The 14,026-nt window shown below is 34.1% G+C and overlaps 2 protein-coding genes across 7 annotated transcripts; one reads left to right on the forward strand and one right to left on the reverse strand.

The window, feature by feature from the left end:
• The first annotated feature begins 1,690 nt into the window (after positions 1-1,690).
• Positions 1,691-7,460, forward strand: LOC132294888 (mitochondrial outer membrane protein porin of 36 kDa-like). Its single transcript, XM_059792902.1, has 6 exons — positions 1,691-1,877; positions 2,035-2,102; positions 4,493-4,603; positions 5,733-5,819; positions 6,001-6,209; positions 6,775-7,460. Exons 1-6 carry the CDS (start codon positions 1,829-1,831, stop codon positions 7,079-7,081), a joined length of 831 nt encoding a protein of 276 aa, XP_059648885.1. The 5' UTR covers positions 1,691-1,828; the 3' UTR covers positions 7,082-7,460.
• Positions 7,461-8,053: 593 nt separating this feature from the next.
• Positions 8,054-13,745, reverse strand: LOC132294889 (hypersensitive-induced response protein 1). Of its 6 annotated transcripts, none has more exons than XM_059792904.1 (7): positions 13,616-13,717; positions 12,429-12,475; positions 10,723-10,926; positions 10,031-10,151; positions 9,617-9,708; positions 9,436-9,532; positions 8,054-8,797 (listed from the first exon to the last, which is right to left on the reverse strand). In XM_059792904.1, the coding sequence occupies exons 3-7, from the start codon at positions 10,909-10,911 to the stop codon at positions 8,436-8,438; spliced, it is 861 nt and encodes a 286-aa protein (XP_059648887.1). In that variant the 5' UTR covers positions 10,912-10,926; positions 12,429-12,475; positions 13,616-13,717; the 3' UTR covers positions 8,054-8,435. The 6 variants fall into 6 exon arrangements, with proteins under 6 accessions (XP_059648887.1, XP_059648889.1, XP_059648886.1 ...); XM_059792906.1 differs by lacking the exon at positions 13,616-13,717 and adding an exon at positions 12,561-12,578; XM_059792903.1 differs by lacking the exon at positions 12,429-12,475 and having other exon boundaries at positions 13,616-13,745.
• Positions 13,746-14,026: the final 281 nt, after the last annotated feature.

The following is a 14,026-nucleotide window of genomic DNA, read 5'->3' on the forward strand; positions in this document are numbered from 1 at the left end:
TAAATATTATAAACTATAATGTATTTGAAATTAATATATATATATATATATATATATATATATATATATATATATATAATATTATAATTTAGGTTCGGGTTGGCTTAGGTTGCTAGCACCTCAACCCAAGCCCAACCCTAATTAAATTCGGATTGAGATCTTTCAACTCAGGACTAACCTTAATTGTAAAATAATTGTCCAAGCCTGCTAAAAATCGGGCTGGGCTCAAGTTATCCAACCCAAGTTGCACTCCTACTTAGGAGTAATCCAATATGAAAACTAAAGAACTTTAAAAGTTTAATGTAGAGATTAGTCATGTGGACAAACCGAATTAATCTCATTCTCTAACTTGAAGTTTCAAACATAATTGCAAACTTAAGTTAAAATCCAAGGATCGATGGATTGGGCTCCGGTTGAGTACTTACGGTTGAAGATTGAGTTAGAGTTGAACATTTCATATGTCGTATTGGACTTGAATTGTACCTTTAACCTGCCCGAGTTACAACCCTATTGAAACCAGGCCAAAATCAAGATCCTCTCTAGGGTGATTTAGGCCAACCAAGTGTACGACAATTCAAGAGTAGGATAATGCAAAAGCTTTAAATTGATAGTGCAGTAATTATATAAATGTGTTGAATTCGCAATTTAATGGTGTTATGATATTAGAACATGATTTAATATATTATAAAAGTGTTGCATCTTAGATTCAAATTTGTTTTATAAATATTACAACATTGGCAATAGACACTAGTTTAGAAGTTTAGAATAATGTAAAAGCTCTTATATTTCAAGGGGACTTTGAGTATCCAAGCTTAATAGCAAAATATATTGGGTGTGAACTTTCGGGGAAAAAAATATTATTTGCATTCCACAAAAAGTCCTTATTTGCTCCAATGTTTTGTAATGGGCGTGGCTTCGGCTGGTTCCTTAGCTTTTAGGGTTACTTTAGTTATTTTTTTAATTTGAAAATAAAAGTGGAACCTTTAAGGCATGTTTGGCATGCATTTTGTTTTTGCGATATTTTTTTTTCCGTCCAAAGTAAAACAAGCATTTTGTTGTATGATATTTTGAATAGTAATCAGAAATATGTTTGGTAATCTCTATTTGTTGCAAAAATTTTAGAAACAAAAATATAAAAACATGTGTGGTACAAAATTATTGCAATTTTAAAAAGTATAATGACTAGTTTTAAAAGAAAAAATTTAGGTATTGTTTATTGTTACAGTAACCGTTGCAAAGGTTCGAAAATATGTAAAAATATCAAATTAAAATTTGACTTTTACAACTATTTATGAAATTTTATGACTTTTGACTTTTACAACTATTCATGAAATTGTTTTGATATTGTACAAAAAAAAAATATTTTTTACCAAAATCATTTTTTTCAAAAACAATACTAGAGTAGTCCACAAAAATAAAACACTCTACCAACCATGCCCTAATTCCCTATAAATAAAATATTACATTCTTGTGCCATCATCTCTATTAATGCAATGGGCTGCATTCACAGTGTTGTGCGGTGCAGACACCGGAAGGTTCCGGATTCACCAAGCCAAAACTTATGTGTTACATTTGATGTTGACATCACCCCTCGAATACGAGATCGCACGGTCCAGATTTTTTCCAATAAAAAAAAATGCAAAAAGTGAAATGAAGTCCATGACAATAAATTAGGGTTTTCTTTTACACATATTTCAATCCACAAGCCCCACTTCAACATCATATATACTGATTCTCCTTGTCCCTTGGCTCAGGAGCTAAAAAACAACAGAGCCATCTCTCTCGCACAGCAAACACACTCTCTCTCCTCCTCGTTGCTGCAACAGAGATGGGGAAAGGTCCAGGTCTCTACTTAGATATCGGCAAGAAAGCCAGAGGTAACCGACCATTGCTCTAGCATTTCTCTAATTTATTATTGATTGGTCCATAATTAGTTAATCAAATTGGTGGGTATATACACACATATGCACGTATTGTGTTTATGCTTGTTATTGATTTTTTGATCAGAATGAACCTGTTCTGTTTTTGTTTCAGATCTTCTCTACAAGGACTACCAGACCGACCATAAATTCACCCTTACTACTTACACTGACACTGGAGTCGTGAGTTTCTATCTATAATCACACACACATATATGTATGTATGTATCTGTATGTGTGTATATTTTTGTGTGTCTGTATGATATTTTGGATTTAATCAGTTGATGAAGCTTAGGGTTGTGGTTCTTTCTAGTCATTAGCTTAGCTTGTTCTCTTGAAAATGGAAGAAAAGGAAATAAAAATGAATTTAGTTACTCACATTTCTATATGTTGATTTCCTAAATAACTGAGAAATGCACTCAATAAAATTGACTAATTGTATTACAAGCAATTGCCTAGTGTCCTTATTTATTTATTATTTTCCCCTGAAGGGAAAACATAACTTGGGTAAGCTAATGGTTTTTTCCATTGTGCCTTGATATGGTGACAATGGACGTGGGGGTGGACCCTCCGGCCCAACTAGTTGCCGGAAAACAAAATTGAAAGGATTAGATACTGTAATATATTTTCTATATAATAGTAGTCTTAGTATTTTTGAATCTTGATAGAAACTAAGATTTATCATAAGATTATTTGTAAATCAAAAGTAGTCCATGACCTATTAGGTGCATAAAAAAATGAATCATAGATATGTGTACAAAATTGGACCCAAAAAAATTTAACTTATCATATATTTAGTCAAGCATGTTGTAGATTTGTACAAAAATGAGGAGACTTCTATTGGTGCGCTTAAGTTCTCCATCATTAGTACTCTTTTTTGTAAGGTTCTAGGGAGAAATTGTATCCATGGAGGAGTTAGTTGATTTTTTGGACTCTTTGAGAATTTAAAGGCCCTATTTGGCCTTGTGTAGCTTTTGAGGGATGCATTCCCCTTTTGAACGCCTTTTTAATGCAATCTTACTTATCAAAAACAAAAACAAAAAGATGATCTTTTAGAGAGTAAAAATCATCTGAGATGATTTTCGAGGTGGAAATGAAATTCGCTGCAATTTTCTTCCAATGTTTCAAGTGCCAAGTAATGTACAAGAATCTTTTCCAAAAAAATGAAAAAGATTTACTGTACTATGATGGGGCCCATATTATTCAATGGGATCTTATCACATCACCTAATTCACCTATAAGTATAGTCGAACGACTTGAACCTAAACAAGTCAAGTGTCCATGTTTAACACGCTATGTTACACGAAACACATTTCTTTTGCCAAGAAATGAAAGAATTTTTTTTTATAAAAAAAAATGATAGTTGTGCTGCCGTTTCCTTGGGTTTGGTTATTTAATAAATTTTTCCACCCATTGCATATACTCGAGTCCATGGAACATATTTTGTAAATGAATAAATTACTGTTACCTATTACTATGTGCAGTTGAAATTTGGTTGTTATCCTAGATGTGCAATCCACATGATGTGGGCTGACTTGTTACAGATGCATGGAAGTTTGTTAACCTCTTGTATAAATACCATGTTAAGGCTCTCTATGCATTTTCACACCCTATTGCAATTATATTGTTGATTTGGATGCTTCTAATGGCCACATACTTTTTTCTTGGTAAGTATATAATGTCCACGTATCAGTTTTGAAGCTTTATATGTATTTGTATTAATGGAAAAGATAATGAAAGACAGTTTATCTTGTATTTGTTTTGATATTGAGGAGGGAGCCTAACCTTTTGAATAGTACTTTTGCTATCCTCCCTAAGTATAGGATTTGAAGATAAGGATAGGACATTAAGGCATGTTTTATTTAGTAGTGTAAAAATAGTTTTCAAGAATTCTGAAAGGATAAAATAGTTTATAGAAAATTACAATAGATTCTTATTTTTTTAAAAAAAATCAGTCATTTCTTGACACAGTTTCGAAGGAAATGTTAGCAAAACAAAATTTTGTTATATTCCTGGGAATAAAAAACCATTCTTTGAAAACTGTACCAAACATGCCTTTATTGATAACTTGTTTTTAAAAATAATGTTGTCCTTAGCGCACAAAATATATATATATATATTTTCCTTCCCCTTCTCCGGGGCCATTGTTTGGTGCACTGATAAAATGCTCTAGCTGTCAAGCATGAGAACGCTAGTTTGAACACTCTGGTGCAAATAATGCCAAATGTTAATTGTATCCAGTCCAACAACCTCAATTATCGGGGACTACACTTGGCAATGACCTTTTTGTTTCCTTCTCTCTCCGCTATCTTTCTACAAACAATGAAGGATTAAACTTTATCCATTCTTTTCTCTCCTCAGTTAAATAAACTTTAAGCATGTGAGGAGGTAGAACAATCTTCTCATTTCCTTTTTATTGTCTCATAAGTAATGTGATTTGTTTCATTTCCCTTTCACCTACCTGGATATACTTTTGGTGGCGATTATATTTTGGTGTGGTTGAATTCAATTTTTTTATTTTTATTTTTTAATTTTTTTCATATTATGATTTTTTTTTTCCCTCCACATTTCAGGCCATTACTTCATCAGGAATTAAGAAAGGGGATCTATTTTTGGCTGATGTGAACACCCAGCTGAAGAACAAAAATATCACAACAGATATAAAAGTGGATACAAAGTCTAATGTAAGTTACATAACTATATTTCTTGTGAAGGTATGCCTTCACTGGCTATTGTACTTTTTTAGTTTTCTTCTTTTATAAAACAACTGCCATTCAGGGAAAAAAAAAATTCACAGAACTTTATTGAACGATATCAGTCACTGCATATGAAACTAACTTTTTCCAGTATCATTACTCATTAGACAATATAATATATTATCTAGGGTTAAATATTGCTGTAAAAATATAAGGGATTGAACACACCTTGGGAGCTGGAATTTATAGCCTGTTATTCTGACCATAGTAGTGCATTCTGATTTAATTTATCTGTTGCATGTATGTCACAATTTTCTTCAACCATCAGTAGTTATTGTATTTATATTAGCAGTATACTATGTTTTTTGGTGTCCGCACTCAACAAGTAGAAACAAGTATACAGCCAACCAGGCCACAATTTTGTTCAAATTTATCATACACTGACCATTTGGAAATATTTCATCGATCGTTGTTGGTTCATTTTTTTTCCTTTGTTGTTAAGTGAACAAAATTATGGTTGATGCACTTTTTCCCTAAGATCACACCATTCCGACTTCTTCCCTTTGAATTTTATTATTGATTTCTTTACGTGATTATGCTCTTCTTTTACTGCAAATATGAGTTTTGGGTTATTGAGAAATCTTGGTTATCATCTGACATGCATGAAATTTGTTGCTGTCCATTTTAGTGATCTGATATGCATTTCGAATTTTCTATCTTGCAAACTATGTCAGAGCTTGCCCCTTTTTTTACCTGCAACTTCTTGTACATGTTAATGAAAAGTACACCATTTGTAAATATTGGGCGTGTAACTGATCTTTTCCTTTCTATGCCAAGATGATTTAAGCATTAAATGAGAAGTCATTAAATTTTGCATTGCTTATTTGGCTAGAATACATCCAATGTGCCAACGCTATGCAAACTTTGTCAGCAGTGCTGTCATGTTTACCAGCAATTTTCATTTGATATGCATTGACAGATGGCACAGCATTTGTTCATTGGTTGTGAACTAACCTTTTCTTTCTCCTTGTATCTAAGTTGTTGGTTTAAGCATTTGATTAAAACTCATTTGAAATAGGTCTCTGATCATTTGCTGATGAGTTTACGTGGACTGTAGGTTTATACAACCATAACCATTGACGAAGCTGCACCTGGACTCAAGACAATCTTAAGCTTTATTGTTCCTGATCAGAAGTCTGGCAAGGTAATGAATTCCTTTGCTCTTCCTTCTGTCTTTTAGATTTGTTACCTTGCTTTGATATAGTGCAGACTCCTGAGTAAGGAGGGCATGTGCTTTTAAACCTCGTCTAAATTCTATAGATAAGCACCATTGAAAATGATTCTTGAGCAGCCAGCTTATCTGATTAGGTGATTGTGCTTTATAGGTGGAACTCCAGTACTTGCATGAGTATGCTGGAATCAGTACTAGCATTGGTATGACTGCAACCCCCATTGTCAACTTCTCTGGCGTGGCTGGGAACAGTTGTGTTAAACTTGGGACAGATCTCTCATTTGATACTGGCTCTGGAAACGTCACCAAATGTAACGCGGGTTTTAGTTTCTCAACTGCTGATCTCATCGCTTCATTGACATTGTGAGTACTTCCTTAATCTAAAAAAGAGGAGCAAGAGATTGAGATTGTTAATCAATATGTAAATCATTCATATACCTTAATTGTTACCTTGCAACTTCCTTTTTTTACCCTAGTATTATTTATGACTTAAAGATAGTGTAACTGCTCCATAAAGTTGAACAGCTTTGGATGGGAAAGATAAGTGCAAAAGTTGTTATGGATATTTGCCGCTCGTGGACCAGTCAAGGGGATAAGGCCAACATTTTAATACATATATTTTATTATTATTATTATTATTATTATTATTTTTATTTTTTTATTTTTTTCTGCATTGTTAGTTTTGGTAAACTGATAATGATGTAAAGGTGAAACATTGGTTATATTAAAATGTCGAGACCGCTGGGGAAAAGAAATAAACTGAGAATGAGCATTTAAGTTTAACGCAATCCTTTCCTTGAAATTCAGCATGTTGGCTATCAGAATTGTGTTTTATTAATATTGGGTTGATGGGAAAAATAAAAAAAATAAAAAAAAATTGGGTTGATGTGCTTTCTCTATTAACGAGCTTCACTTTTTATTGGTACAGGAATGACAAAGGGGACACCCTTGCTGCTTCCTACTACCACACGGTTAGCCCATTGACCAGTACAGCTGTTGGTGCAGAGCTGACTCATAGCTTCTCAAGCAATGAGAACACACTCACTATTGGAACGCAGCACGCACTGGACCCGCTAACAATGGTGAAGGCTCGGGTGAATAACTTTGGCAAGGCAAGTGCTCTCATCCAGCATGAGTGGCGTCCGAAATCCCTCTTTACCATCTCGGGAGAAGTGGATACCATGGCTATTGAAAAAAGTGCCAAGGTTGGACTGGCTTTGGCTCTCAAGCCATGAATTTATTTAGTCAGGGAAGACCACTGGGCATGAGGCATGAGCAAAAGCCCAGCGTCGTTTTTTGTATGTTGGAGATATGGTAGAGAGCAATAACACAGTTGGAAATGACCTATACGCAGTTTCGTTTGTTTTCCGTACAACTTGTGAGTTGTGCCCTGTTCATGCGGCAATACTGGTTTTTTATGCTTTGATGGTTATGGGCTGTAAAAATAATTCAAACTACTGTTATAAACCGGCGTCATCATTTTCCTTGTTACATTCTCCATCTATTCATCCCAATGTTAATTGTACATTTAACAGGCTGAGAGGAAACTCTCTGCAGTTAACTTCTTAACATTAAGACTGAAATTTGGCGTGAGCTAAGGATTTGTTTGCTCAAGGCTTGGTGTGTGTTTTGTGCAATTTGTGCGAGTGTTGGGTCAATGGGTGATAGGATAAAGAAGAAAATTTATGCGATTTTCATCCAATTCAGGCTATTTCAAGTTCTTCCTAAATTTGGAACGTAATTTTTCTTTCATATGGAAAGAGATTTGTACAGTTTTCCAGTTGAAAACTGACATCATAAAAGACATAAACCTCACTGCAAAGTGCAAACAAGTGCACTGTGCATAACCTTCTATAAGATCTGAACAAGGTACCGGATAGAAATTTGTTCCAACCATTTAAACCAATGCCTTCTATATGCATCGATCATCAAACTTTTCCGGAGCAGCTAGCGACACCTTTCAGATTCCTCAAATCTTAGATGACTTCGGCACGTAGTTTGGGTTTAACCCTAAGAAATATATATTTAAGGTCAAACTGGCAAAATTCTATTTGACAAAAAATTTGAATTAACGACATCACTTCTCCACCAAATAATACCAATTTCAATTATCAATACAAGATTGTGGCCTCCTGAATCAGTCAGAATCTGAAATTTTTGTACACAGCTGTTGCATGTATGAAACTTAGAAGACCCAAGATAAATGGTAACAGAAAACTAATTTTTTGGTCTTTATATACCCGTAACAAAAGAGTTTTGTGATGCAGATCCTATTTAAATTAGAGGAAGAAAAGAAGGCGGCCTAGGCAGCAGAGAAGGAACAGCCAAAGCCCAGGAAGACTTGAGTAAGAAACAAACCTAGCTTCCTCTAATTAAATAGGATCTGCATCACAAAACTCTTTTGTTACATACAAATATAATAAAGCAAGTTGAAATCTATATACATGATTAACATCCCATACTATTTTTACATCAAACTATACCACACGTCCACAGGAATCGAAACACTAACAGAGATGAAACTGTCTCAAATTGTAATAGTAGCAACCATTCCAAATACTAGCGTAAAACTTCAAACAAGCCATATCTCTAACGTTGCATTGTATTAGCCTGGAGGAGACCATCTCTAATCTGAGTAGCAACGTCTTTCACCGCGCCTGGTCCATGTGGGATGAAAACAGCGGAAGCCTTTGAGGAGGCGCCGATATCCTTCATGGTGTCAAAGTACTGGGTGACCAAAACCATGTCCATGACATCCTTGGATGTTGTCCCGGGCACATTCGAGGAGAAGGCAAGCACGCTGTCCCTCAGCCCATCCACAATGGCCTGACGTTGCCGAGCCATTCCAAGCCCAGCCAGGTACTTGGACTCTGCATCTCCCTCAGCTCGTTTTATCTGTAGTATCTTCTCAGCTTCAGCCTTCTCATTTGTAGCAACCCTCATTCTTGAAGCTAGTTTTGACAGAAAACCGAAATCAAATCACGCAGCACAATAATTGGTCAAGCAAGATAAATAGTTTTAATTACCATTTGTGTACATGCGTGTGATTGTGACATATATAAAATGAAATCTTCAATCTTCAGAACCCATCCAATTACAATAGTTACGAGTTCTGTCAGACATGGTTTAAGTTTACGGAATGGGTAAACATCTTCTCTCTCAACACTTTCAATATTCATAGGCATTGAATGTTATGAGTCCAAGGTTGACTCCATATAAGATTAATTTGTGAGTTATATCGCTGAAGTTCCTTTATTCTAAAAAGAACTGAAGATGGTACAATTAGAACAGTCTCAATAATCAATAATTGCATGAAGAAAGATAAGAGCCTGTTACAATATTTTTGTAATGCCAAGGGGTGACAAAAACCAGAGCCTCCTTTTAAGATCGATATTTCCACAATACTAAAAAAATTATAATGCCCAGTGGCGACAAAAATTAGAGCCTCCTTTTAAGATCAATAAATCCACAAAAGCTTGCAACAAATAATTGGTTCACTGATTCTGTAATGTTTGATTTCGGACAGATGGTATACATTATCAAGACAATACAATAATTGTTTCATATTATGAAGTTAAGCATCTAGTACCTGCATTTATCTCGTTCATGGCTCTCTTCACGCTCTCATCTGGTTCGATATCCACAATCAGAGTCTGAACTATCTCGAATCCATAATGGGACATGGCCTATTCATCCACAAGAAAGATCAAAACCAAGAATTATTGAGCAACTTCCTAGTTCTAAGCCATATTACCTCAACAGAAAGATACCTTTTCAAGTTCATTCTCCACAGCTTTTGCTATTTCATTCTTCTGCTCAAAGGCTGAATCCAGTTCCAACTTTGGCACACTAGCCCTGATAACTGAGGCAGTAATACAACTTATTAATATAAAGTTTAACAACTACTCCTCGGGTAAGCTATAATTCCTATAAACAGGTCAACTGCTCTCTCTCAGAGGTAATATTTAGTAGTCATCGATAAGTATACTCAAACATTCATGATAACCAAAAAAGGAACAAATTGTTATTTTTTACTAGTTTCCTTAATTTCCATGGAAAAAGCATGCATTATCAGAAAAATGAGAATGAAGACTTGCTAGAATGAATAATAAAGAAAGGTTATTGAATAGCAACAAAGATTTAAAATTCTGAAAGTTGTTACAAGCTTAAGCTTCAATCCATACCATCAAAGACATAGGCTTGGATCTGCTCCCTGGTGTTGCTGAGTTTGTAGAAAGCATCAGATGCCTTTTCTGCCAAGGCTCGGTATTGAATAGAAGCAACCACATATACAAAAACATTATCCTGAAGATGTAACACAAATTATAACATACTTACATATTGCGTTTCACATCATATTAACCATTCAGAATATAAAAGAGGCTATAGATATTGCTAAAGAGAGCAAATTGTACATGATTTTGACTCAAAAGCATTTCCAATTTCCAACTCAAACTCTAGGTACAAAAATTTATCTGTAATTAACTTGAAGAAATCAAGTATAACATGAATCCACCACATTCAAAAGTTCATATCTTCCATATCCTTTTTTAATAAAAACAAATCAAGTACAAAAAGTTATATTTAGGAAGAAAAAAAAAAAAGTACAAAAAGTTATCTATGATTATGCTTGCTATTTCATTTTCCAAAAGTATTTCGAGTGTTTTGATGTGTAAGAATAATCTAATAATGGTCAATAAACCATAAATCCAGTCTTGCTATCTGGTTGTCAACTTTTCATAAGATACTATGTTCTTAGCCATCTAAATTCCAAGAAATTTAGTCTTTCAGAATGAAGTTGGAAAGTGAGAAACAAACAAAAAAAAAGGGAAGAAAGAAGGAAATTTTTGTTAAAGAAAATTGATATGCAACAAACCTTAGTCTTTGTTTCACATCGAACATCCAGCTGCTGCACACGTAACGAAAGGAGACCTGCTAACTGTTGCCCCAAACACCAAGGCACAAAGTGACAACCAGGATTAAGAACCTCATCAAACTTCCCAAAAACTTCTTTGACAGCTACAGTGGACTGATCCACTTGAATACAGCCTAAAGCTTGTCCCATTGTTGATTTTTCTTACTAAAAAAATAAGTAATTAAGATAAGTTACACAACTCCATAAAGCAATATTAATAATGCACAACCAACGAAAAAATTAACTAGATGTAAAGTTCTAATGAAAGGACAACCAAAGTTTCCAAATAGAAATGAATTGAACTAGCAAAACTTTCAATATATTAAGTGTGTGTATCTGAATTCTACATTCCATGCATTGCCAAAGTGGCGTCCAAATGGCACTTGCAACTAGGTGAGTGGCCAGGTAATGACTCCTAGATTGCAACATGGGCTACGGGGGTCCTAGGGAGTTCTATTTTGGGGGTTGAAGCTTATGGTTCATCAAGGTGTTTCTCGCGAGGTGTAAACCTTGGTCTCTCTTAAAGAGAAAGGGACAGCATGTGAAATCCAAAAGAATATTTCCAAACAACGTGACATCCCATTAAACCACACCACTTCTCACTTGGATGCACTGATGACATGTAGTGCCCCCCCCACTGCTTGCCCTCATGTACATCCCCATTCATAAATAAAGGTCGACTCCCATCATTTTCAAGAGAGATTTTTAATACTTTCAATTATATTCGATGTGTTTTTGACACATTCTCCGAAAAAGCATATAAGCATCTTTACCAATAACAAGACAAACTTTTCTTCAACTGTAACTGGCACTAAAATAATAGAGGTGACCTCAGGATTCCTTGATCTTCTCCATTACTACCATCCTAAATCACAAGACTATATCGATTTTCACCTCACCCAAATCCACATGGGACTACCAACTTACGTCTAGAACTTCCATTATCCACAAGAAGGCTCAGTAACCACGGAGGTACGTGTATGAATAAATTGTATGAGAGCAATTTCAAACAAAAACTTCAAAATGAGGTCACTATAACTGGAATACTACCCATATATAGTGATATTAAAACCGAAATAACTTTGTTACAGATGGGCAAACTTAATGAAAAATAACTAATTTTTTATTAAAAAAAAAAAAAAAAAACAAACAAACAAAAGGCCTTAAAGGCAAATCCAGCTTCAGACTAACTCTGAGCCATTATAAATGCATCAACCTTTGTTAGAACTGATTATAGAACCACATTTGAAAATATTAAGTAGCCTATATACATGCAGTCCTTAAGGCAAAAAAAATTCAAGAGAAAGATTACCATCAGTTGCACTTATTGCTCAATAGCTTCAAGTAAAACTAAGGACTTAATAGGTCAAACATTTCACAGAATACAATTATACATATTAAATGACAAGATATTCAAATCAGCCCCTTACCAGAACCCCAAGGAAGAGCAAAAAAACTGAAGTCCATTGTGTTTTGGAAAACTTAAAACTATATACACACTATTAATTTACAAGATCAGTAGATAATATGTAAAAATATTATATACCTGTTCAATTTACAGGTTCTTTTAAATTAAATTAGCCAACATCTAGTTATGTAGAGTTAACTGCAGATTTAATGAATTTTAACACCATCAACGTAGTAAATTAAGAATATGAAATGATTACACGTGTTTCCTTAGATATCCACTAAGCAACTCATAAAATTTTTGTTCCTGCGAAAAGCACCAAAATAAAGGGTCACATACTGATCACACGAACCAAATATATGCTGAGACTATAGACTTTAGGGCAACATACCACATCGAAACAGTCTTAACAACATCAACAAGCAGTCTATCAGCTAAATGACAAGTAAATGATGCTATAAGAAGTGTATACCATGTTCAAATTATTCTATATTAACCTCAAAACAGAAAGTTCTAAGGTGGATATTACTACCATCAATTGTTATTTTTACAGTACAAATCCGAATCACACATTATCATTATGTAAAATTTACAGGACTCTGAGATCTCCATCCAAGTTCCAACAACTGTAAACCACTTAAATCCCATCCTCTCCTCCATCACATATACAAATAATAACCACGTGTATATGCCCATATTGTTTAACACTTCCATATTAAATCATAATAAAGTATTAAAAGAATATTAAAATATTTGGAAGAAAAAACCACTGAATGTAAGGTCCACAACAAATATATCTTAATGAAAGAACATAATTAATCACAAAGTGATCATTTATCCAAACCTTCATAGTCAACGGCCACCTTATCCTTAAAATTATTTTTATTAGATAAGAATTTAACCACGTCATCCAATCAAACAAACAAAGAATTATTTCAATTCTTAACTGTTCAGTTCTAAGTTTCTCTAATTCTGAGATATATATATATATAGAGAGAGAGAGAGAGAGAGAGAGAGAGAGAGAGCGACAAAAACAGACACTCTGACTAATTCTTCATCTTCAAATAATTTTTTTTAAGAAGAAAAAAAAGTTCAATTGGAAAATATCTTAGAAATGGATACAAGGTCAATAAAACATCAAGATATTACAAAATTCAGAGAAACTTCAGAAAAAATCATAAATTAATTCTACAAAAATTATTTGTAAAGAACATTGTAATACACAGCATAAAAATGGAGAGAACAACAAGCGAAAACCGATTTGAATTTTACTAAAAACAGGCAATAACACAATTCATCGCAAATGTAACCCTAAAGGACTAAAAATATAGTAAAAACACGAAGGGCAAACAAGCGTGTGTGTGTGTATATATATATATATATAAGTGAAAAGAACTCAAGAAATTCGTGAGAAATGTAGCGAATCAGTGACAGTTGTTCGATTACCTTGCGAACGAATATGAACTCAGAGATTGAACGTGATCATTACAGAAGAGAGATAGAGAGAGAGAGAGAGAGAGAGAGAGGGGAGAGAGAGAGTATTGCGAGAAATGAATCTATTTTGAAAAAATACGCTATATTATATATACACCCATATAGGGGTAGTGGTAGGGTCACTGCGGGAAGGTGTGTAAAGCATGACAACGCCAGCTCGACAATAATTTCTTATTTTTTTAATTATTTAGTCCCTGTTGCGTTTGGGACACACTGAATTTTTTTACTAAAAATTTCTTTCCAGAAATTTCAATACTGACAAAATTTAGAGACAATCATTTTATTTTTCATTAGTAGAAATTCACACTATAAATTGAGATAACACAATGTTTGCTTGGAGAGAAGGATTTGGGATGGATAGAT

This window comes from Cornus florida, unplaced genomic scaffold, assembly GCF_030987335.1.
Source record: "Cornus florida cultivar Cherokee Brave unplaced genomic scaffold, ASM3098733v1 CherokeeBrave_3.0.0_Hap2_Chr02, whole genome shotgun sequence".
Taxonomy (NCBI): domain Eukaryota; kingdom Viridiplantae; phylum Streptophyta; class Magnoliopsida; order Cornales; family Cornaceae; genus Cornus; species Cornus florida.